Source organism: Gopherus evgoodei, chromosome 16 (assembly GCF_007399415.2).
Source record: "Gopherus evgoodei ecotype Sinaloan lineage chromosome 16, rGopEvg1_v1.p, whole genome shotgun sequence".
Lineage (NCBI taxonomy): Eukaryota > Metazoa > Chordata > Testudines > Testudinidae > Gopherus > Gopherus evgoodei.
The window spans coordinates 3,656,696-3,681,343 of record NC_044337.1 but is presented as its reverse complement, the minus strand read 5'-3'; the positions used below and the strand labels follow the sequence as shown (position 1 = coordinate 3,681,343).

The 24,648-nt window shown below is 53.6% G+C and overlaps 1 protein-coding gene across 10 annotated transcripts in view; it reads right to left on the bottom strand.

Annotated features, from left to right (window-relative positions):
* Window positions 1–24,648, bottom strand: part of RGS3 (regulator of G protein signaling 3) — a 232,180-nt gene that overhangs the window by 32,254 nt on the left and 175,278 nt on the right. The window contains exon 1 of one of the 10 annotated variants that reach the window (XM_030535451.1): window positions 20,665–20,862. The exons of 6 other annotated variants lie outside the window; for them this stretch is intronic. In XM_030535451.1, the coding sequence (XP_030391311.1) occupies window positions 20,665–20,742 (78 nt within the window). In that variant the 5' untranslated portion in view covers window positions 20,743–20,862. Of the gene's footprint in view, window positions 1–8,459; window positions 8,598–9,600; window positions 9,671–19,758; window positions 19,927–20,664; window positions 20,863–24,648 lie in introns of those variants that run through there. 3 more of the 10 variants (XM_030535448.1, XM_030535455.1, XM_030535450.1) reach the window with 3 other exon arrangements.

The window sequence follows — 24,648 nt, the reverse complement described above, 5'->3', positions numbered from 1 at the left end:
CATTATTCTCATGGTTCTTCTCTGAACCCTCTCCAATATTTCGCTATCCTTCTCAAATTGTGGACACCAGAACTGGACACAGATTCCAGCAGCGGTCAAAACACCTCGACTCCTACTCAAGATTTCCCTGTTTATGCATCCCAGGATTGCATTAGCCCTTTTGGACACAGCATCACACTGGAAGATGATTATTCACCCCAGTGCCAAAATCTTTTTCAGAGTCACTGCTCCCCAGCAGAGTCCCCCATTCTCAAAGTATGGCTGACATCCTTTGTTCATAGAATGATACATTTGCATTTAGCTGCATTACAATGCATATTGTTTGCTTGCACCCAGTTTGCCAAGTGATCCAGATTGCTTGGTGTCAGTCACCTGTTCTCTTCATAACCATGCCCCCAATTTTTGTGTCATCTGCAGATTTTAACCATGATGATTTTACGTTGTATTCCAGGTCATTTACAACAGTGGTTCTCAACCAGGGGTGCGTGTACTCCGGGGGTACACACAGGTCTTTCAAGGGATACATCAACTCATTCAGATATTTGCCTGCTTTTACAACAGGCTACATAAAAAGCACTAGCCAAGTCAGTACAAACTAAAATTTCATACAAGGACTTGTTTATACTGTTCTATGTACTATACACTGAAATGTAAGTACGATATTTATATTCCAATTGATTTATTTTATAATTATTTGGTAAAAATGAGAAAGTCAGCAAATTTTCAGTATTAGTGTGGCTGTGACACTTCTGTATTTTTATATCTGATTTTGGAAGCAAGTTGTTTTTAAGCGAGGTGAAACTTGGGGGACACGAGACAAATCAGCCTCCAGCACATGGTCACCTGGAAAGGCTGAGGGCCACTGATTTATAAACGCGTTAAATAGCCTGGGGCCAGGACCTGATACCGGCAGGACCCCAATAGAATCACCCCCACTCAATGACGATTCCCTGTTTATAAGTATATTTGGAGGCCCATTAGTTAGCCGATTTGTAATCCATTGACTATGTTAATTTTATATCATTCTAATCATGTCATGCGGTACCTTACAGAAGTGTCAATTACATCCACACTATTACTTTTATCAACCAAGCTTCTAAGCTCATAGAAAAAAAGGATGACAAGTTAGTCTGATTTGCTCTATTTTCCATAAATCATGTTGATTGGCATTAATTATATTACCCTCTGCAAATGAGCGGCCTCGTCTCAGGTGCTCCCTTGTGGCAGCCCTGCAAGTGGCCCTCACCTCAGTTTCCCTCTTAGGTTCCCACGAAGTCCATACAAGCTTATTCTCTAGTTCATCAACAGTTTATTAACCAAAACCCAGTACCAAAGTCCCAAACCAACTGTCCCACAACAGTCCATATCAACCTGTGCAAGTCAGCTTTAAACCCCGGGCTTCATTCCCACCATTCTGGTGTCCTACACCAGACCTGGACTCTTTAACAGTCATCCTCTGACCCCCAGCCAGAACAGCCACCCCAGGCTTTCCTTCTGGGCACAACCCTGCTCTTCCCAGCCGGAGCTCCCACAGCCTCTCTGCAGGGAGCCTCTCATGGTTCCTCTAGGACCCAGCTCTCTGGCAACGAGACTCCAGGGGGTGAGCCCCTCCGCAGCTGCCTTCCTGCAGCCCTCTGGCCCTGGCTCTCTGGCCTGGGGACACCAGCCAGCACTGCCTTGCGGCTCTCCTGCCTTCCGCCCTCTCCCAGGAACCATCTTCTCTCTGTGGCAGCTCTCATTGCCTGCTCCTCCTGACTGAACCACTGGATCTCACCTGGCCTCTTCTAGTCCTCCACGCTCTTCACTCGCCCAGTTCGCCGCACCTGGACTGGAACAGGACAGCTGAGCCCAGGCTCCTCTAATGGGCCAACTACCCTGTTACCCTCCTTTAATTCTTTAATAATCAAGTCCTGCATCAGTCACTCCATGTATCTTGCCCGGGATCGATGTCAGACTGACAGGCCTATAAATACCTAGGCTACCCTGTTTACCCTTTTAACGGTTGGCATGACATTCGCTTTCTTACTGTCCTCTGGCACTTCCCAGGGTTCCAAGGCTTATTGAAAATCCACAGCACCACAACTCTGGGGTGCAAGTTATCCAGAGCTGTGATTTAAAGGGGAGGGCTTGCCATCCAAACTGGCATCTCCTCTGTGGGTAGGAAAAGTGCCCCTGCCAGGCCCAGGGCTGCACCACCATGGGGAGGGGGAAAGGGAGACAGCAAAGGGGATACGACAGGGACTTCTACTGCAGAAACCTGCTGGAGCTACGAAGGTCAACAGCAGCACCTGGCCCCCCACTTCCCAGGCCAAGGAGGCACCTGGCCCCCACCAATCTCTGCAATAAATTCCAACAGAGGAGGTCTCCCTCCTCCCTCTGCTCGTTCTGTGCACTGAGCATTGACTCTGGGATTGTGACTGGGACAGCAAACCCCGGAACATGGCAGGCCAGAGTAAGCGGGGTTGTTTGTGTGCTGTCTCCGTAGCCTGGTTAGCGGGGGCAGCCACGACAAGATGCTGAAAGGGATTCCCTTGGCTGCTGACCTGGAGGGATTGCCATCCAGGCACTGGATTCCACTGGGATGGGCTGCCCTGTGCACGGCCAGAGTGGGAGACTCACCTGTGCAGAGGCCAGCATGAGGCGCTGGCCCCATTCACAGCAACTCTCTGCTTAACTATTGAATCAAGGCAGCACCGACTCTATTGAACTGGCGAAGAACAATACATGTATCAGCAACACCAGCCTGTGCTGTAGAATCAGAGCCAGCAGGATTATCTAATTGGCTGGGGGGCTTTCCTAGTGCATGTATAAAGGACGACAGTGGGTGCCATTGTAACCATCTGGATCTTGAAAAGCAAACAAAACCAAACCCCAGCCTTACTTGAAATGTCTCCAAGCCCTGGAAGGAGACAAAGGCATTTGCAGAAGGAAATGATCCTATGTCAGCAGCCTGGAATAATCCCATTACCCCATTACTGTCATCCCCAATTGATAGCTCTGGATAAACTAAGTCTTAACAGGGTATCACACAGCCCTCACTGCTGCAGTGACCACACCACATGTCCATAAAAGGACCAGGCTCCGCACGCTCTAGAAATGAACTGTAAACAAGCTTGTTTGTTCAACTCCGGAATAATATGCTTTCCCGTAGTGATGGCATCTTGGAGACGGCAGCAGCCAAACAGCAACAACAGACCTTCCCTGAGCGGCCAGCCCGCCAGAGCTTCCCAGGCCCCCAGGAGACAGTCGCTGGCAGTCAGATCTCAAGCTGGGAGGCGGGGCAGTGAGCATGGCTGGGTGTCTGTGTCAGGAAGAGGGTGTGTGCGAAAGCTGCAATGGTTTATGACACAAGCCCTTGTTGCCTACACTCCACTCCACTCCGCCCCTGGAAAGAGGGGTTTGCCTTGGATTTCTCTGGGTAGATTCAGGGGGCTGTATGCTCAGCAACCTCAGCCAGCCCATGACAGCCAGCGCAGCACCATGCAGAGAACAGGCACAGAGCTTCTGCAGAGCTCTGCCGCCTTCCTACATGGCCACCCACCTGTCCTGTCATGCCGGGGGCACCATGCAAATGCTGTCCCATGTGGGGGGTGATGTGATGAAATAATGCGAACTAGATTAAAACCAGCGAGCTCGTGGCACTTGTGCGCTTGGCTGCCTTGGAGCGCGCTCTCTGCCAGGTCAGTGTGCTAACCCCAGCAGCCTCACCGCTTGCCACTCGCAGGGCACGCATCGTGCTGCTCGGCTCAGCCCGCTGTGAGCCCTGGGGCTCAGAGGGGCCATGTTTCTCAGCCATTTCCTTTCCTCTTTGCTTTCGCCATGTTACTCTTCAGTAGCCATGGCAACTGGTTTTAATCAGTGAACTCTCACCTGGTGCATGTGCCTGGGGAGCAGCCAGGCTCCAAGCCCCGTGGCCTGGGTGCCCATCGCCTATGCCCTCACAGCACTGATCCATCCGGTGAGACCATCACAAGGGCAGCATATTCCAGATTAGACAGGCTCCTGAGACAGAGTCCAGGCCTCTCTCATCTCCCAGAACTGCAACTGCCCACTGCTGCCCAGGAGATAGAGCGTCTCAACCAGCCTTGAAAACAAGCAACTAGGGGAGGGTAGCCTCCGTGAACTGGGTAACCGTCTCGGTGGACCCCAGAAGGGGATGCACAGAACTGCTGCACGCACATGCCCACAAATCATGATGCTGGAGTTCACAGGGCATGAAGGCTGCCAGGAGTTGGAAACCCCAAAGCAAAGGAATTCACCCAAGCAGACAAGACTGTGTCAGCCTTCTGAAAGTGTCAGGACACACTAGGGCAGGGTACAAACCCCCTCCCAGCACAGAGCAGAGCAGAGGGGAGCTCTAACTGCATGCCGCACGCTCCTAGCAATCAGAGACACACACGAAGAGGAAGAAATCTCCCCATGTGCAGTCACCTACAGTCACAGCACTGAGGCCACCCTCCCCAAACCGCTGGCTTCATACACACTGCCAAGAAAATGGATTATTGGTCCCTGCTAACAGGGCCGTCCTTAGCCATAGGCAGAACAGGCAGCTGCCCAGGGCACCACTAGGTCTGGGGGCACTGCTCTGCTGGGAGCATGGACAGACGGGAAGCAGTGGAGCATGTAAGAACAGGGCTGCTGGGTCCTAGAAAGAGCCGAATGCAGCACAGTCTGAGGAAGGAGATTGGCTGCTGGGAAGTCTCTGGGAAGGGGTAGGGGAAGGAACTCACCTGCATGCATCTGAAGAAGTGGGTATTCACCCACGAAAGCTCATGCTCCAAAATGTCTGTTAGTCTATAAGGTGCCACAGGATTCTTTGCTGCTTTTACAGATCCAGACTAACACGGCTACCCCTCTGATACTTGTCAACTGTGAGTGTGACTCTTTCCTCCGGCGTCAGGGCTGGGTTGGGTGAGGTGCTGGGGCCGGGGGGGGTGGGGGAGGCTGGCTGCCTACCTGCTGAGGAACGACAGTGAAAGTAACTCACTTCCTTGCAGGCAGCCAGGATTGGAAGGGTCACACACGGCTGGGCTGGGGAGAGCCAGATAGCATGTGTGAAAAATCAGGACAGGGGGTTGGGGTAGGGTGAGCAGATGTCCCACTTTAATAGGGACTGTCCCAATTTTTGGGTCTTTTTCTTATATAGGCTCCTATTCCCCCCGACCTCCCGTCCTGATTTTTCACACTTGCTGTCTGGTCACCCTAAGTGGGGGTAATTGGTGCCTATATAAGACAAAGCCCCAAATTTCGGGACCGGCCCTGTAAAATCAGGACATCTGGATCTGATCACCCTACCTGGCGAGCGTGTCTCTCTTGCAGGCTGGCAGTGATCCATCTCATCCGGGGGGAGCTGCACAGGGCAGGATGAGCTGCTGTGGCTCCATGGGTGCCCCGTCCCTGAGATCAGATGCTGTGCTAACTTCACCATGATCCAATGGGCTGGTGGTGGTGCCCACTGGCGTGTGATCGGACCTGAGGGTTTGCTGCTGCTGTTGCCATTCTGCACCCCAAGAGGTGGATTTTGGGGTCCTGCAGTTTTCCACCTATCTCCTCCTCTACTGCAGCTGTTGGACCAGCAGACTAGGGGGTGAGCCAAGCATGAAAGCAGTACTGCGTTGCCATTTAGATTGTCATTTAACAAATTTGTTCGCCAAAAATGCTTGCTAACAATCCTGAATTCAATTTCAATATTTATTTAAATCAATATCTTAGCCAAAAACAGAAAATTAAGTTGTTGACAATTATTTGTGATAAGTTTGGTATGAGGAAGGGAGTGGGCCAGTTTTCATCAGAGAAACAAAAAATGTTTGTGACGAACTGGGAATGTTCTTAATGTTTTCTCTAAATACTGTGTTGGTGCCTCAGTGTCCCCATGGCAGTTCTTAAGTATCTGGCAGAGCAATGGCCAGTGCACCTAAATGCCTGACACTCTGTCTCCTAGCAACTGATGGCCTGGGCCCCTCCTCTGCAAAGGTGCCAGCTGAAGGTGTTGGAGACAAAGGGATCAGGTGACCTCCTGGCCCGGGAAAGGGGCTGAGCAGAGAGGAGGGGGTGAGCGAGGGGTTGTTAGTCTGGAGCTGGCTGGGGTCAAGGGTGGAGGGCAGACCTGGGGGTCTGGCTCACTGCCCCCCAGAATGGACTCAGCCGAGGGGTCCGGTTCGCTATAGCTACAAGCTCTGTTTTAGACCCTGTTCCTATCATCGAATAAACCTCTGTTTTACTGGCTGGCTGAGAGTCACGTCTGACTGCAAAGTGGGGGTGCAGAACCCGGTGGCTTCCCCAGGACCCCGCTGGGGTGGACTCGCTGTGGGAAGCGCACGGAGGGGCAGAGGATGCTGAATGCTCCAAGGAGAGACCCAGGAGGTGAAGCTGTGTGAGCTTCTTGCCCTGAACAAGTCTGCTCCAAGGGAGAGGAGGCTCCCCAAAGTCCTGACTGGCTTGGTGGGGAGCAGTTCCAGAGCATCGCCCGGTGACTCCGTGACAATGTTGACTCACTTTCCTATAGCCATGTTACTGCTAAAATAGAGCCCTCCAACAACTGTAATATGCCCATCTCCTTACTAGTGTATAGAGCAGGGGTCAGCATCCTACAGCACATGTGCCAAAGGTGGCATGTGAGCTGATTTTTCATGGCATGCAGCGGTGGGCTGAGCAGCTCAGCCCGCCGCTGCTCTGGGGTTCCACCTGCTGCCCCATTGCCATCCGGAGTCCTGGCCGCCAGCCCCACTCAGCACTCGCTGCTGGCCTGGGGACCCCCAAGGAACCCCAGGCTGGCAGCGGGCTGAGCAGGCCGGCGGCTGAGACCCCGGCTGAACCACTCAACCCGCTGTCGGCCTGGGGTTCCATTCACTCAACTGGCAGCGGGCTGAGCAGGACTAATTCAATGAAATAGGAAATCAAGAGCAACTAATGATGAAGTGCAAGAACCTAGAGCAGCGATCCCCAAACTTTTTCATCTGGCAGACAATAGACAAAGGACCGTGGTGACGGGCGTGCAGCCGCTGAAATGCTGCCGAAATGCTGTCAGCAGCAAGCAGTGTCATCCAGAGGCATCGGCGCCAAAATGCCGCCGAATTTCAGCGGCATTTCGGCAGATGCTCGTCCTCCGGCCAGTACGCGGGTGCACTGAGAGGCCCCTGTGGGCGCCATGGCGCCTGCGGGCACCACACTGGGGACCCCTGACCTAGAGAGCCTCCTGAAGCACGGTGATCATTTTGATTTAAATGGACTTGAACTGTATGAAGAATTGAGTTGTTGCCACATGCAAAATCGATGATGGACGTTGTACAGTTTATTCATACCAGCAAACTTGTTGACATATATCCTAATGTGTACATTGCCACTCGTATTCTACTGACAATCCTGTAACTGTAGCATCAGGAGAACGGAGTTTCTCAAAACTAAAGCTCATTAAAAACTCTCTCTGCTCTACAAGAAGTCAGGAACACTTGACTGGTCTTGCTATTCTTGCAAACAAACAAGACATCACTTTGTCTTTGTCATATTATTATTATTATTTGTCATATTATTACTGATTTTGCAGCCAAAAAAGCCAGAAAGATTGCTTTTAGTTAAAAACTAATCCTTGTTTTAATACCTCTTCATATAAATTTCCAATAAAATGTTGACAAATTTAAAAAGTTATATTATTTGCATCATTCTGTCAAATCAGAATTTTTTCTATAGTGCTACTTTTTAGTGCTAGTCCACCAGCATTACAGTGTGCTTAAATAACTTAAACTGGTTTTAATAACATGCATGTGGCAAGTTTTCCAATACTGTAAGCTTATGTTTGTGTTGCTAAGAGCAAGACAGGCACAGGGGCACCACTTTAATAATCCCGCCTAGGGCACCATAAATCCTAATGACGGCCCTGCCTGCTACATTTGTCCTGTGTCCAACTCTTCCACTCTCTCCCAGCTGAGATTAAGGAGTTTGCTGAAGTGGTCAGTTTAAAGCTGGCTGCTAGACCACACACCCATTTGATAAATGGCTGCAAAAGCAGCGAGCGGCAGCACCACTTTCAGCAGAAAGCCCATCGTCTGCAGCTCACATGGTAAATGTTGCTTTCACCACAGGATGGTTTCTCCAAAAGGCCCTGCTGGAACAGCCCAGCACTTGAGGGGAAACTGCAACCAGCTGCACTCTCTACAAACCCAGCTCATTTCTCCCTTTAATGCTATCGCTTTTTTTTTAATCCTGTGAAAGAAGATACCTTTCAGCATCACTCTGCAAGGTTACAGAGCAATGGTGAAACAGAGCAGATTCCCCCAGCAGAGAGCAAAGCCAGAACTGGAGCAGGCAGTCCTGGAAACTGAAGACGCCTTTTGATTTAAAAAGACATTTCTGCCCCAATCTCTGGGTACATGCTGCCTCTTCGGACACTTCAAGCCCCAGCCAGCTCACAACAGATCAAAGGCACAAACCACACACCACAAAACTTTCAGTGAAACACATACCAAGTCTGCTCTCTCCACGAGGAACTGAATCCCAGTTAGCAGCATCCACGTCCACCTGCAACAACACCCAACCTGCAGCTCCGCCCGCTGCATGAGAACTAGCAGCGCCCATGCCCTATATACATCCACATCAGAGCTTCAGTGGGATGCTAGCGCAGCAGCCAGCCTCTGCTCCTGCAGTTATTAATGTCCATGTCAAATGCTAGCTGAAGCCTCTCCCCAGACAGCGCGCGCCTTTGTGCCCATTGTTCTATTGCGGGCTCTGCTGGAGTTCCCCAGAGGCACCATTACCTGCTACGAAAAGGCAGGTGGATGACCACGGTGCCACCAGGCAAACCTATAGATCAGATTTAAACTCCTTGCATCAGCTTTTCCAGCTTGCCCTGTCCTCAGGCGACACTAAGCAAGACACCAGTTTTAATGCTTCCTGCAAATAGAAACTCTGCCGCTATGTTTCCAAACTACTTTCTGCTGGAAAATGTGTGATGTCTCAAACAGAACGTCCTTAACCCCAGCCGTCCCTGCATTGTGCAACTGCCGCCCCGCTCACAGCTCTTCACTCGAGGCCCCCTCGAGCCAGCACCATTCCCAAGAGAATCAACAAGCGACAAAGGGAGAAAAGAGCTATAGTGCCAAGTACATTCGCATTTGCTAATGTGCCCCAGAGCCACAGCTGCCAAACAAGGTGCCTGTTTCCCTTCGGCTGGCAGGGCCCAGTCCCCTTCTACTCTGCACACCTGTACACATGCCCAGGTAGACATGCATGTCCCCTCCTCCCCCCATCCTGCTAGAACTGCCACTCTGAGCACGCCCAGAGCACAAGCACAGGGTGTGGCACTGGCACTGTGCATCAGCGCCCATTGGAGTTGGCACCTCGCCAACTCCTCCAGTTTGCTAGTGCTCCTCCATAGCCTTCTGCAGTACCGTTATTATTGGCTGGCTGGGCAGGCAGAGAAAGCAGCAGAGCCCAGCCCAGCTCAGCCCAGGCGGAGGCAGTGGGTGATCGCTATCTGAGCGGAGCCCCCACTCTGATGAACTGTCCTTCCCCTCCCAAGCCCTGCTGCTAAGTGCTGTTCAGGTTTGGTTAACAGCAAGGCCAGATTTCACATGCCTCTGCTAAATCTCCCTCCCCCGGCATTACCTTGAATTGACTTGGATAGGCACCTTGCCCTCCAGGCTGTGGACTGAGACCACAGCTATCAACAGGCCACTCCACTCCAGCTGTTTACCCAGCACTCTGCACAAGAGCCATCATTACCATTAGCTCCTTGCTCCTCCCTGGCTGAGCTGATTACACAATGCGCTCAGCTATCATGAAGCCAGACTTGAGTGTAAATACATTTCCAGTCCTGGAATGGGGCTTGAAACTCAGCTCATTACACAGACCTCAGCCTGTACATACAACGCCTGGCGGGGATGCTCCATGCGGTGGCGTGGCAGAGCAGGGCATGAAATGCCTCGCTGCCAAGCCTGGTCCAGCACCTCACATGCAGCTCTGGCTTCCTCTTGTTACCAACAGGAAATCTCATTAGCTCAGTAAGTCTGGTGTCTGCCAGCTGGGGCAAAGCGCCATATCCACCTTCACACACACTCCCTGGCAGCGGACAGGCATGGGCCATGGGCAGAATCTGGCCCCAGGGCAGGGGCACCTTGAGCTGTGCCTGGCTTCTGCATGGTCCTGGCTCTAAGGCCCCAAATGATTTGAAGTCTCGCTGCAGCCAGTGGGAGCTACTCCCATTCACACTGGAGAGCTGCCCCAGGTTCCTTGTGATCCATAGGCAAGGAACCCAGGGCCAAGCTCAGGGCTGTGCTGCAGTGTCCATAGCAAATCTGGACAGCAAGAAACTCTGGTTGCAAACTCATTTCAGGAGCACTTCTACTGACAGGGACTGGTTCCCAAAGCCAGGCCGGCTCCAGGGGTTTTGATGCCCCAAGCAGCCAAAAAAAAAAAAAAAAAGCCGTGATCATGATGTGCGGCAATTCAGTGGGAGATCCTTCACTCCGACCGGGAGGGAGGGACCCTCCACCGAATTGCCGCTGAATAGCCGGACGTGCTGCCCCTCTCCAGAGTGGCCGCCCCAAGCACCTGCTTGCTAAGCTGGTGCCTGGAGCCGGTCCTGCCCACAGCGCTATGCTCCTTTCCTGCAACCTGGGCTGGCTGGCACCAGGAACGGCCCACACCCTGGGCAGAGTGCAAGGACCCTCTGTGACGCTGGCCAACAAGGTGCCAGCTTACACCAAGGTCCTTCTGCCTTCACTGACCATTGAGAAACACCTTGCTGGACCCAGACGGGCTCCCGTCAGTTGCGAGAACTGTAAAAATGTGTTTAGACTTTATTGAATGCTTGTGAGTTGCTGTCGGTATTAATGTCACTTCTAACATCTGTATCCCATCCTGTAAGGCACATCTGCATGGTAAGCCTCTGTGACTGGGGCCTGATCTAGACTACAGAGGTTGGTCAGTGCAAGGCAGCTTACATCGACCTAACACTGAAAGCATCTGCTCTGAAACGTTGCTCCCGGCGATGTAAATCACCCACTCCACCTCCGCAAGAGTCGTAGCGCTTAGGTCGACATAGTTAGGTCGATGCACGGTCAGTGTAGACACTTACATCGACTCTAGCAGTCTCCAGGAGATGTCCCACAATGCTCCATGGTGACCACTCTGGTCACCGTTTGGAACTCCTCTGGCTGGCAGCTGTGTATGCCCCTCCCCTCTAAAGCCTCACGAACTATTGAAATTCCATTTCCTATTTGCTCAATGTGGAGAGCTCCCCTAGCAACTGCCCAGATGACTATGCTGGTTCTACGATGCAGACATACACCTGCCTGGAGCACTCAGGAGGTGGTGGATCTCCTGGGTCTGTGGGGAGAAGAGGCTGTGGGGGCACAGCCATAGACACGTTCCTATCTATGAGCAGATCACTCACAGCATGGGAGAGAAGGGCTACAAGAGGGCGCTGCAGCAGGGCCGCATGAAAGCCAAGGAGCTGCGACAGGCAGACCAGACGGCCAAGGAGGCCAACGGCGACTCTGGTGCAGAGCTGCAGACATGCCACTTTTACAACAAGCTCCAGGCCATCCTCAGCAGACTCCCCACCCCCAAGAGTCCCGTGAATCCTCCAGAGAGATCTCTAGGAAACTTTCCTGGAGGTACTCTGCAATCCTCTGCCAAAGGTTTCTTCCACCGTGGTAGGACCCTTTCCCAGGCCACTCAGCAGTTAATCAGCAGGCAGCACTGCAGCACACAGGCTAGCAGCGTACGGACCCAGTCTGCAGCCAGACACGTGCAGGAGCTGTTCCCTTTAAGCCTTCAGTACCCTCAGGAGTCAGAAATCAGCTAAAACCACCACTATCTGTGGGAAGCAGTGCCCATATTCAGTTCAACTGCCCTATCTGCATAAACTCACTCCTGTGAGCTACCCCCCCTTACTGTCCCAACTCGCCCCCACCCTGAGCCGTGCTCATCATGGCTGGGACTGCTGCCATGCTCTAGGAATCCCAAGGAGAAGTGAGATTGTATTGCTTGCGACTTGTATGTATCAAGTGGAGTAAGTTGAGTCAGGTGTACCAAGTTTTTGTGTGCCTTATGAACGCACTCACAGATGCACCTCTGTGCACTGAATCTTTTTCAGCTGGAAATGTGGTCTTGAGGGTCTCTCCAACCACCCCAGCAGAGCAGCTCAGCCAGCTAAGGAAGAGGACGTGGGATGACATGTTCCAAGAGATCCTGGAAGTCTCTGGTGCTTCAGATACCGAGTACAGGGCTTGGGGGGTCACCCTCGTGGACAGAATGACCAGGGATAGAGCAGAGAGGAGAAAGGCACAGGAAAAGGAGAGGGATGTGCAGCAGGATTTACAAAAACAACAACGAGTTCGAAATGGGTTTTTACCCACGAAAGCTTATGCCCAAATAAATCTGTTAGTTTTTACGGTGCCATCGGCCTCCTTGTTGTTTTTGTGGATACAGACTAACACGGCTACCCCCCGATGGGAGATACTAGCAGGTCTCAAGCAGCAGACACATGCTGGGGACTCTTGTTGATCTTCAGGTTCAACAGACCTGTGCTCGCCTCCCTCTGCAGCCCATAGAGAACTGCATTCTGGGACTCCCCCCCCCCCGCATTCCATGTGATTTCCAAGGCTGCTACACGACAGGCAATCACAGAGGCACACTTGGTGTATGTGCTTGTGAAATGGACATGACTGATCTTTCCCCTTTAAAGGTGCTTTTCCCTGTATTTATAAAGTTTCATTACATTATAAATATGTCTGTTTACCTGGGTTTGGAATAAAAGTCTATTTATGGAAACTTAATTCATCTTTATTAGTTCACAACATATGGTGGCTGGGGCTGACGTCATTCACAGATAATAGCAAGAGGTGCATTTGCAATGTTCTGTGACTACACACACACACACTCATTACAAGGTTCATACTGGAGTGCAAAAAACCAATGCCAGGCACAGCATGCTACAGCAACACACATTACCGTGGCTCACTATTCAAATGGCCTTTCAAAGCCTCCCTGAGCCATATTGGTTCCTGCTGAGCTCTTCTTATGGCCCTGCTATCTGGCTGCGCAAAATCAGCAGCCCGCTGTTCCACTTCCACCCTCCATGCCGGCGGAAACATCTCCCCCTTTGCTTCACAGATATTATGAGGCCCACAACAGGCAGCTATAACCATTGGGATTTTTTTTTCATTGAGGTCTAATCTTGTGAGTGGACAGTGCCAGTGGCATTTCAAAAGGATTTCAGCTGTCATTCTGCACCTGCTCACCCTGTATTTGAAGCTCTCCCAGCTGTTGTCAAGGTGGTGGTGTAGGGCTTTGTGAGCCACAGGAGTCAGGAGTAGGCTGGATCACTATTAGCATTTCACCATCTCCAATGGTAATCCTCTGGTCTGAAAAGAAAGTCCCTGCTTGCAGCTTTCTGAACAGGCCTGTGTCCTCAAACATCCGTGCATCATGCACCTTCCCTGACCATCCCACGCTGATGTCAGTAAAACATCCCTGGTGATCCATCAAGGCTTTTGCATTACCACAGAGAAGTGGCTCTTTCTGCTGATTATTCTGTGGTGAGGTGGTCTGGTGCCAAAATAGAGATGTGTGTGACGTCTATTGCCCCACTGCTGCAAAACCATCCATTCTGTCCTGCACATTGCCCAGACTCACAGTCCTTCGTAGCAGGATGTGATTAATAGCCCTGCACACTTGTATCACAGCAACCCTAACGGTGGATTTCCCAACTCCAAATTGATTCCTAACTGACTGGGAGCAGTCTGGTGTTGCAAGCTTCCACACAGTGATCACCACTTGCCTCTCCATTGTCGGTACAGCTCTCACTTTGGTGTCATTGGGCCAGAGGGCTGGGGCAAGCTCAGCACATACACATCCAGAAATGTAGCCTTGCACATCTAAAAGTTCTGCAGCCACTGCTTGTCATCCCAAACCTGCATAATGATGCGATCCCGCCAGTTGGTGCTCATTTCTTGGGCCTAAAGCCAGCAATCCTCCGTCTGCAGCTGCTCCATGAATGCCAACAGCAATCTTGAATTGTTTCTTTCTATGCCCTACAGCAAGCTAGCCTCCAAGGAATCGTCAAGTTCCCTGCGGCTCCTCTGGTGGCTCTGCAAATACTGCAAGCTCAGGTGCCCTGTGCTTGCAACACTCATCACACCAGTGCGCAGCTGTGCAGGATTCACGCTTCACATGGAGATGGCAGATGGGTGGGTTTGCAGGGCTTTTGAAAAGAGGCGCGAAACGTTATGGGACGTAGATAAAATTATGGGATGGAAAAAACTGCATCAAGAGATGTTGAAACCATGTTCCCAGTCACCCCTGCGCAACTTGTTTGCCCCCAGGAGGCATTGCAAACCCTTCCCAAAACACTGCGCGAGACGGTGGCAAGCTGCACAGTGGGATAGCTGCCAGGGTGCCCTGCTCTCTGCACTGATGCCAGGGCTGCTAGTGAGGATGCACACACAGCTGACACAAGGAGCAGAGTGTGGACATGCGGTGGCTGTACATCGACGTAACTCAGGTCAACTTAATTTTGTCCTGTGGACTTGGGCTGTGTAAATTACCAGACAGAAGAGGGATGTGAGGCGCTGAGCTCCAACAGAAGGGTTACGCTCTGCCTGACACGGAAGGCCTATTGATGCCAGGCAGACTAGAGTGAAACGTTGGGGAGGACAAAATACTTGGTTGTTTACTTATGCCCCCCCTCCCCCAAAAGATGAGTCTTGCAAGTGGATTCCTCCCATCAGCTGAGTTTGCAGCTCAAAGCATAAGGGAGAAAGGGAATGAAAACCCCTAACAAGAGGCAACTGAATCTTATTGCTGCTTGGACTCTGGGGAAAGGTTTCTATGCATAAGCAAAGGATCCCAAGTGCCTAGCCTGGGTTAGCCCTTAAGGTCATCTAGAGCTTGTTCCTTATAGAAATTCCTATTACCTTTTGAAACTGCAGGTTGTAACTCATTTGTACATGTACATTTACCTGCTTTAACCTCATAACTAGCTCCCTTCTTTCCTTTTCCTATTCCTAAACCTGGATGTAGTTCATTGCAGGATTGGCTCCCAGCCTTGTCTTTGGTGTGAGATCTAAGGTGCAATTGACTTGGGGTAAGTGACAGGTCCTTTGGCATTGGAAGTAACCTGAATATTGCTGTGATTGATGGTGTAAAGGCCCATCCATCACAAAGGCAGTCTCCCCTGGGTGGTGCAACAGATCACAGTGCCCAAGGGGACTGCCTGTGACCCCACTTTTAGGCTGTTGTGGTGCCTGAGGAGTTTACACATGATAATTTGTTGGTGAACTACAAGTACAGAACTCAATCTGTTTGGGGATTGTGCCCCAATTCTTAACAGTCTGCCCTGAGGTTGGTGCTCATGCTCTTGAGCCACTGCAGGACAGCTTGACACACACCCTGTGCAGGAGTTGCCCATAGGCCTGTTAGTCACAACACAGACTAGAAACCTGCCATTAGAAAGCTCACATGAGTCTAGCCCCAGTCCAGGATCAGTTCCGGCCCCGCTTTCCTCTTCTTAGCGCACTTTTGGAGACATTCCTGGGAGTTCTGCCAAAGCCAGGCAGCTAGCAACCATCCACAAACCGATTCCTGATCTGGCTAACCTGGCCCTGCTGTGGTGATTGCCTTAGGTCTGAAAGCTGGTGCTAATGAACACAATGACTGGGTGATAAATATCCCCAGCTGCCATAGGCGGCAGGTTATATATGTTTGCGGTGCTCGAGCACCAGGAATATTCAGGGCTGTTCACCTTAGCCTCCAATGATAGAACAAGAAGCAATGGGCTTAAACTGCAGCAAGGGAGATTTAGGTTGGACATTAGGAAAAAGTTCCTAACTGTCAGGGTAGTTAAACACCGGAATAGATTGCCTAGGGAAGTTGTGGAATCTCCATCTCTGGAGATATTTAAGAGTAGGTTAGATAAATGTCTATTAGGGATGGTCTAGACAGTATTTGGTCCTGCCATGAGGGCAGGGGACTGGACTCAATGACCTCTCGAGATCCCTTCCAGTCCTAGAGTCTATGAGTCTATGAATATTTGGAGCTGGGTCTCTCCCCCGGCCCTGCCTGGATCGGGCCCCGGCCCCCGCGGGTCTCCCCCCCACACGCCCCGCCGCATCCCTGCCTGACAGAAAGCAGCGCAGCGCCTCTCCCCTGCCTGCTTCTGCTGCTGGAGTAGAAGGGCTCCCAGCAGAACTGCTGTCTGCTGCCCCAGGGTCCTAGCGCCTGCCATCCACTAATGGCAAGGCAGGCCCTTACCCCCTAGCCCTGAGCACTTCCAAAGCCTCAAACTGCTCATCCCCGGCCAGAGCCCTCATCCCCCTGCACCCTAATCCTCTGCCCCAGCCTCGAGCCCCCCCACATAATGAACCCCTCATCCCCCAGCCCCAGCCAGAGCCCTCATCCCCTCGCACCTTAATCCTCTTCCCCAGCCCTGAGCGCCCCCCCTCAGCATGAACCCCTCATCCTCAGCCCCAACCCTCATCCCTCCGCACCCTGATCCTCTGCCCCAGCCCTGAGTCCCCATCATGAACCCCTCATCCTCAGCCCTAACCCTCATCCCCTCGCACCCTAATCCCTTCCCCAGCCCTGAGCGCCCCCCCCCCGCAGCATGAACCCCTCATCCTCAGCCCCAACCCTCATCCCTCCGCACCCTGATCCTCTGCCCCAGCCCTGAGCCCCCCACATCATGAACCTCTCATCCTCAGCCCCACAGCCCTCACCCCACACCTCAACCCTCTGCCCTAGCCCTGAGCCCCCTCCTGCATCATGAACCCCTCATCCCCCAGCCCCAGCCAGAGCCAGCATCCCCCCGTACCCTAATCCTCTGCCCCAGCCCTGAGCCCCCTCCTGCATCATGAATACCTCATCCTCAGCTCCACAGCCCTCACCTCTGCACTCCCTTCTATCCCCAAACTACCTCCCAGAGCATGCACCCCCTCCCAGAGCGCATGCACCACCTCCCTTTCCCCACACACCCCTTCCCACCTCCAAACTCCCTCCCAGAGCCTGCACCCCTCACCCCTTCCTTCACCCCCACCCCAGCCAAGAGCCTGCACCCAAACTCCGTCCCAAAGCCTGCACCCCTCACCCCCTCCTGCACACCCACCCCTGCCCCAGCCCGGAGCCTGCACCCAGCACCCAAACTCCATCCCAAAGCCTGCACCCTGCACCCCTCCTGCACCCTAATCCCCAGCCCAGGACCTGCACCCCAGACCTCCCCCTCAAACCCCTCCCAGAGCCTTAGGCAGGTGAGGGAGGAGTTTGGGGGGGCAGGTTATGGGCACCACCAAAATTTCTACAAACTTGCCACCCATGCTAGCTGCTCCGTGCAGGTGGGAAAAGGGGCACTGGAGAGTGGGTAGCCCTATCGTCAGTAATCAAAGTCAGGTCACCCCTCGGGACTGGGGGAGCGTGGAAGTCTCCATGGAAGGAAGAGCAAGGGGTTGGTGTTGGGGGGCCGTGACAGGGACTTGCTGTTCCCACTGCAAGCTGCAGGCCGTAACCTCAGATGAGCAGGGTACAGGATTCCAAGTCGGCTTTGCTCTTAGGGCATTCAAGGCATGAACTGGAGCAATTACTGTGGCTTTGAATGTTCCAGCCCTGATCCCAAAGCAAACCCTAGCCCCTTCCAATCTTTGGGTTGTAAGTGCCAGAACTGACACTGCATGAGCACAGATGGACCAGCCCCTCTGGCTGAATAACAAGTACATGTTTACAACAGAGTCATTGCACACCCAACACGTTCTGCATACTAGAAAATAGTGCGTGTGTGTGTGGTAAGTCCCCACATATGCACATATGGAAATACTCACACATGCACAGAGGTAAATGCACACACGCGTGTACACAGAGAAATGCACATGTACATGCAAATAGAGAAACGCATGAACAGGGAAATGCGCATGTACAGAAATGCATAGTGCACCCATGCACACACAGAGAAATGTGCATGTGCATACGCAGGAACATGCGTAAACACACACGTGTGCACACAGAAAAATAAACAAATGTGTACGCACACAGCAAAATGCACATATGTATCTACACCCAGAGAAATACATAAACACACACACATATGCATGGACACACACACAGGGAAACACGCAAGCGCATACATACTGTGAAATGCACATGTGTACACACAGGGAAATGCAAAAGCATGCACAGAGCCAGGGAAATGCCCACGTGTGCACACGCACACACAGACTGAGACATAGGAGAGTCTGTCCCTTTCAGGCTGACTACACTAGCCTGTCCATTACGGTGACCAGATGTTAAGGGGAAAATATCGGGACCGCCGCAGGGGGGGGCGTTTTTTTGTTTGTTTGTTTTTTACACTCACCTGTCCGGGATTTCGGTGGCAATTTGGTGGAGAGTCCTTTAGTCGCAGATGGTCTTCGGCGGTATTTCGGAGGCGGTTAATAAACCTTGCCGCCAAAGACAGAAGCACCCACCACCGAAATACCGCCAAAGACCGTCCACGACTGAAGGACTCTCCGCCGAATTGCCGCCAAAGACCAGGAAACAAAATATTGGGACAAATGGCATCCCAGCCATACTCTGGTCGGGACGCAGGACAAACTCCTCAAAATCGGGACAGTCCCAATTTTATCGAGATGTGTGGTCACCCTATTGTCTATCCAGGCGCCATGTCTGACCCGCCCTGGAGCACACAGAGACTGCCTAGCTCAACTCCCTGAAAAACCTTTCAGCCTATGCTACTTGGCTGCCAGCACACTACCACTGCTCCACTTGCTCTGTCTGGCACAGGAGCTGCATGAGGCTGGGTGGGAAAGGTGTAGAGGTCACAGTGTTTAGTAGTGCAGCTCCCAGAGGCAGGGCAGGATGCCGTGTCAGTGTGTTACTATACAGTGCCATTGGGCAGCGATGCAGAGTCACGTCCTGAGCTTTATTCACGAGGTGCAGGTATGGCATCAGGAGAGCGCTGGGACAACAGCCAGTGCAGAGCGCAGCAAGGAAAAACAAGGACACAACCATCTTGAAGCAGGGCAGAGCCCCGAGCTCTCAGTGCAGCTGTGGTCAAAGGGACCCCACCCCATCACCACACAGAATACAGGGAGCCAATACCATGCAGAAAGAACAAGGACAGGGTCCACATCTGGCTAAGGACAAAGCTACTGAAAGCCTGGTGCTTGGCACGTGCCCTAAAGCCATGTTCCCAAAGCACGTCGCCGAGGTGCCTGCTCTTACAGAGCAGAAAGCTCTGGCACATGGAAGCGAAATGTCTTGCCCCAATGCACACAGGAAATCCGTGAGAGTCAGGTCTCCGGCTCCCACATTGCACGCTGCCCTCTCCACCCTCCAGCTCTCCGGTCAAGCCCCACCAGGACCCTGGGGTCCCAGTTAGTCTTGCAGAGGAGAGCAGGGGGCCCCCAAGGCTCCTGTACTGCCTCGTTTCCTCGTCACCATCAGAGCACTGGCACCAGCTGCTGGGCTGCTCCCCAGAGGGGGCAGAGCAAACCCAGCCCATCGTGTGGATTCTGCAGCCTGCTCCAACAGTCCTGTACCACCGGGACGTGCCCTGATGGGGAACCGAGCATGGGTTCATGCTGGAGTGCTGAATGGCTCTAGCAAATCCTGCTGCTCATAGCTGTACCCCACCCCAACCCCTGTTCTGACAGTTAGATAGAGAGGTGGCTCATTAGCTTCCCATCCTTCAGGCAACCGAGCGGACAACATCCCACCCTCCTCTTGCTCCTGGGAATAATCCCCCAGCAAAACTGCTCGTGCTGGGATACATACCAGCATCTGCCGCCACCTTCCCAGAGTACAGGAGAAAGGGGACAGGACACAGCTGAGGATGCTTGCAAGGCTTGGCCTAGGGACCCCTGTCCCGCTGTCCACAGCCACCCTGCTGTCTCCAGTGTCGAGCAGCTCCCTGGCACTGCCTGGCATTCGTGCACGTGAGAGAGTCACTGCCGCAGAAAGCGGGAGAGAGGTGGGGGACATCCCCGCTGGCAGCAGAGCCAGGCCAGTCTCATGCCCCTGCCTCACCAGCATGCTGGAAAGAACAAAGCTTTGGCAAATATCTCAGAAGGTCTCAGTGGGCAGCAAAAGGAGAGAGCTGCCGGGACCAGCCCTCCTTTGTGCGGCGAGCATTTCCCCTTCACTGGGAGGGCTGCACTTAAGCAGGATTTTATTGTCCTCATTAAATCACATCATTGGATTAAACCAGTCCAGCCTGTGCTAGAAACCAGCCAATTCAAATGATGCTCAGCGCTCCGGAGCAGCTCAGGCCCCCTGTGCGGCAGGCACCACTTTCTCCGGCTCGCTAGCACCAGCCCTTCCCAGGACTCATAGGAGCAAACCTGAGCTTTTAAAAATGCCTCCTTCAGAGCTGAAACAGAAAGGGCTGGAGACTGCTCCAGTCTCCATTAGGCTTCATTTCTTCCTGTGGCGAGAACAAGCCCACATATGGAGTGTGTGAGGGATCAGTGCTGCTCCAGACGTGGACACAAGCTTGGCAGACAGTGCCAAGGAAACAGCACGGTCGTTTGCCGGAGGGGAAAGAACGGGTTTCAGGACAACTTTAGAACCAGCCTAAGAAAACACACAAATGGAACTGGAGACAGAATTCTCCAGCCCCTGGCAGCTCCGGGATCTACACAGCAGGCTGCATTCTCTCTCACAATGTACACCACAGCATACCTTGGGAATCAGCAAGAGCCAGCTGCGTCCAGCCCCAGCCAGTGTGTCCAAGCGATTCGGGGTGCACAGCCTGGCCATTCCAGGGCTCTGTCATTCACACGCCAAAGCTCAGCTCCACTTGCAGAACTTTGAGCTTTGCACTCTGAGCCTCGATAAGGGGGAAGGTGTAACAGGAACCGTCCCAGGAGCTTGCATCACGTCTGCAATCTGTCACTGAGCAGAGAAACCACGTGCCAGGGTTGCGTCACAACTTCTGCACACCTGAGATCTGCTGGAGTTGGTTGATGGGGAGCAGGAGCAGAGGTGGGGGCCTGGTGAAGGGGGAATCAGGACCAGACGGGGGGGGGGCCAGGTGAGGGGAGATCAAGTGAGCGGAGATGGGGGCCTGGGAGCTGAGGTGGGGCCAGGTGAAAGTGGAGTGGGTGAGTGGAGACAGGAGCCAGGCGAAGGGGGATCAGGAGCCGAGGCAGGGGCCAGGCGAAGGGGGATCAGGAGCCGAGGCAGGGGCCAGGCGAAGGGGGATCAGGAGCCGAGGCAGGGGCCAGGCGAAGGGGGATTGGGAGCTGAGGCAAGCCGGGGGGCAGGCAGGGAGTTATCTATTGGACATTCTCTGAGACTGTAAGGAGCTGAACTCCCTGTCCTGGATACCTGGGGCGCACAGGCTCCCCTGGCTGCTCCTCTCCATGACTGCACCATCCAAGCAGCTTGGTCTTTGCAGGGGACCAGGCTGTCCCATCCCCAGGGCTGCCCTGGTTTGGACCGTGCCCCATTACACACTGTTTGCTTGTGTTGACTTTCCATGGACTAGCACTTGCCAAAGGGGCTGTAAATGGTGAGAGTGAGGCATTGCCCTTCACAGCCACAGATCCAGCCTGCAAGGGGCTAGCACGGTCAGTGTCCCGAGGGCCTGGGCTGCCAGGAAGGGAACCAGTCAGTGCCAGTGATGGGAACTGGTGAGTCCAGCAGCGCTGAAGGTGGCACCATCTCTGCTGCGTAGAAGAAAGCACGGAATTACTCTGCCTCCTGCCATCCAGAGAGCTGCCTTTCCTCCCCGCTGGCCAGGAAGGTTTCTCGGGACCAGCAGAGATAGAGAACAGGGAAACGCACTGTCAGGCGTGGCCACTGGCCCCTGCCATGAGAGCTGATTTAGGAGCACAAAGAGAGGGTTAGAGGGGCCCACGAGGGTACCACAGGGTGACACTGTGGCTGTGCCCACCAGACTCTGGCCAGGCCAGGCTCATGTCACCTCTTAAATGGGGCAAGTTCCAGGCTGCAGCGGGGGCGGCAGCAGCTGTGTGGCTGGACCTACCCCTGCAGTGCTGCACGGGTCAGGCACTTTGCAGGACACACCCCCGTGTGGTCAGCCGACCCGCTGCTTGGGCTCGGCCATAGTCTCTTTCTGTCTCTTGACTCTGGGTCTCCTACCAGAGCCCCCCACCCCGCGCACACACTCGAGGCGATCTCCTGGGTTTCTTTCTGAGTCTAACTATCTCCAGGCCCTCGTGCACTGCCTGGGTCCTGCCCCCAGCTCTTGGATGGGAGCAGCCTTACAGGGCCTCTCGCCCATGTCAGGCTTGCAATAGCCATCTGCCCCCCCCAAAACAAGGGAGGAGGAGGGGAAGCCAAGCACTACTCTACTGGAGCTCACTGGCTGTCCCCAGCAGCCTCTCCTCTGGGCAAACTTCCCCCTTTCCAGTGGTGAGCTCCCCTGGTCCAGGTGCATATGTTCTGTAGGTGTGCCGAACTGGCGCTGCCTGAGCACCCCGACGCTCGGTAGCCTTTCTGCCTGTCCCGTCACAACCTGCAGCCCCCTTCAGGCCCCACGGGCACACGCTGAGCTGGGCTCTGGACAAGCAGGAGGGTTTGGGATGCAGTTGATTCTCCTGTGGGGCTAGCTGATCAGGCTGCCCCTACCTGCCGCTTGGCTGGAGTAGGGCCCTACCAAATTCACAGTCCATGCTGGTCAATTTCACAGTCATAGGATTTTAAATATTGTAAATTTCATGAGTTCAGCTATTTAAATCTGAAATTTCACAGTGTTCATAGAATCTCAGGGTTGGAAGGGACCTCAGGCGGTATCGAGTCCCACCCCCTGCTCAAACAGGGCGGGTGCAAGACTGTTTCGTGCCCTAGGTGAAACTTCCACTTTGCATTCCTCCCTCCCCTGAGCCCTGTGGCAGCCCTCTGCCCTAAGGCACCCCCCTACAGGCAGCTCCCCACCCCATCCCTCTGCCCTTAGGTGTCCCCCCCAGGCAGCTCCCCACCCCATCCCTCCGCCCTGAGGCACCCCCCCCACGGCAGCTCCCCACCCCATCCCTCCGCCCTAAGGCGCCCCCCAGGCAGCTCCCCACCCCATCCCTCTGCCCTTAGGTGTCCCCCCCAGGCAGCTCCCCACCTCACCCCTCCGCCCTGAGGCACCCCCCAGGCAGCTCCCCACCCCATCCCTCCGCCCTAAGGCGGCCCCCCCCAGGCAGCTCCCCACCCCATCCCTCCGCCCTAAGGCGCCCCCCCAGGCAGCTCCCCACCCCACCCCTCTGCTCTGAGGCACCCCCCACACAGCAGCTCCTCACCCCAGTTCACTCCTGCTCTGCCTCCTCCCCAAGCACGCTGTCGCCGCTCCACTTCTCCCGCCTCCCAGGCTTGCGGCACCAATCAGCTGTTTGGAGCCGCAAGCCTGGGAGGGAGAGAAGCAGAGCGAGGCGGCGTGCTCAGGGGAGGAGGCGGAGTAGAGATGAGCTGGGGCGGGAAGCAGTTCCCCTTCAGGTCGCGACCCCCTTACTTGCTGCAGGTGGCCCTCCCCGCAGCCCCCTGCCCCAGCTCCCTTTGCCTAAATGCCGATGATGACCAGGGTGGCCGAAGATCCGGCTGCCGCGGTCGCCACCAAAGGACCCGAAATGCCGCCCCCCAAATGCTAGTGCCCTAGACAACCGCCTAGGTCACCTACTGGATTGCACCGGCCCTGTGCTCAAAGCAGGACCAACCCCAACTAAATCATCCTGGCCAGGGCTTTGTCAAGCCTGACCTTAAACACCTCTAAGGAAGGAGATTCCACCACCTCCCTAGGGAACACATTCCAGTGCTTCACCACCCTCCTAGTGAAATAGTGTTTCCTAATATCCAACCTAAATCTCCCCCACTGCAACTTGAGACCATTGCTCCTTGTTCTATCATCTGCTACCACTGAGAAGAGTCTAGATCCATCCTCTTTGGATCCTCCTTTCAGGTAGTTGAAAGCAGCTATCAAATCCCCCCTCAGTCTTCTCTTCTGCAGACTAAACAATCCCAGTTCCCTCAGCCTCTCCTCATAAGTCATGTGCTCCAGCCCCCTAATCATTTGTGTTGCCCTCTGCTGGACTCTTGCCAATTTTTCCACATCCTTCTTGTAGTATGAGGCCCAAAACTGGACACAGTACTCCAGATGAGGCCTCACCAACGTCAAATAGAGGGGAATGATCATGTCCCTCCATCTGCTGGCAATGCCCCTACTTATACAGCCCAAAATGCCATTAGCCTTTTTGGCAACAAGGGCACACTGTTGACTCATGTCCAAATTCTCATCCACTGTAACCCCTAGGTCCTTTTCTGCAGAACTGCTGCCTAGCCACTCGGTCCCTAGTTTGTAACAGTGAATGGGGTTCTTCCGTCCTAAGTACAGGACTCTGCACTTGTCCTTGTTGAACCTCATCAGGTTTCTTTTGGCTCAATCCTCTAATTTGTCTAGGTCCCTCCGTATCCTATCCCTGCCCTCCAGCATATCTACCACTCCTCCCACTTTAGTGTCATCTCAAACTTGCTGAGGGTGCAGTCCACACCGTCCTCCAGATCATTAATGAAGATATTGAACAAAACCGGCCCCAGGACCGACCCTTGGGGCACTCCACTTAATACCGGCTGCCAACGAGACATGGAGCCATTGATCACTACCCGTTGAGCCCGACAATCTAGCCAGCTTTCTATCCACCTTATAGTCCATTCATCCAGCCC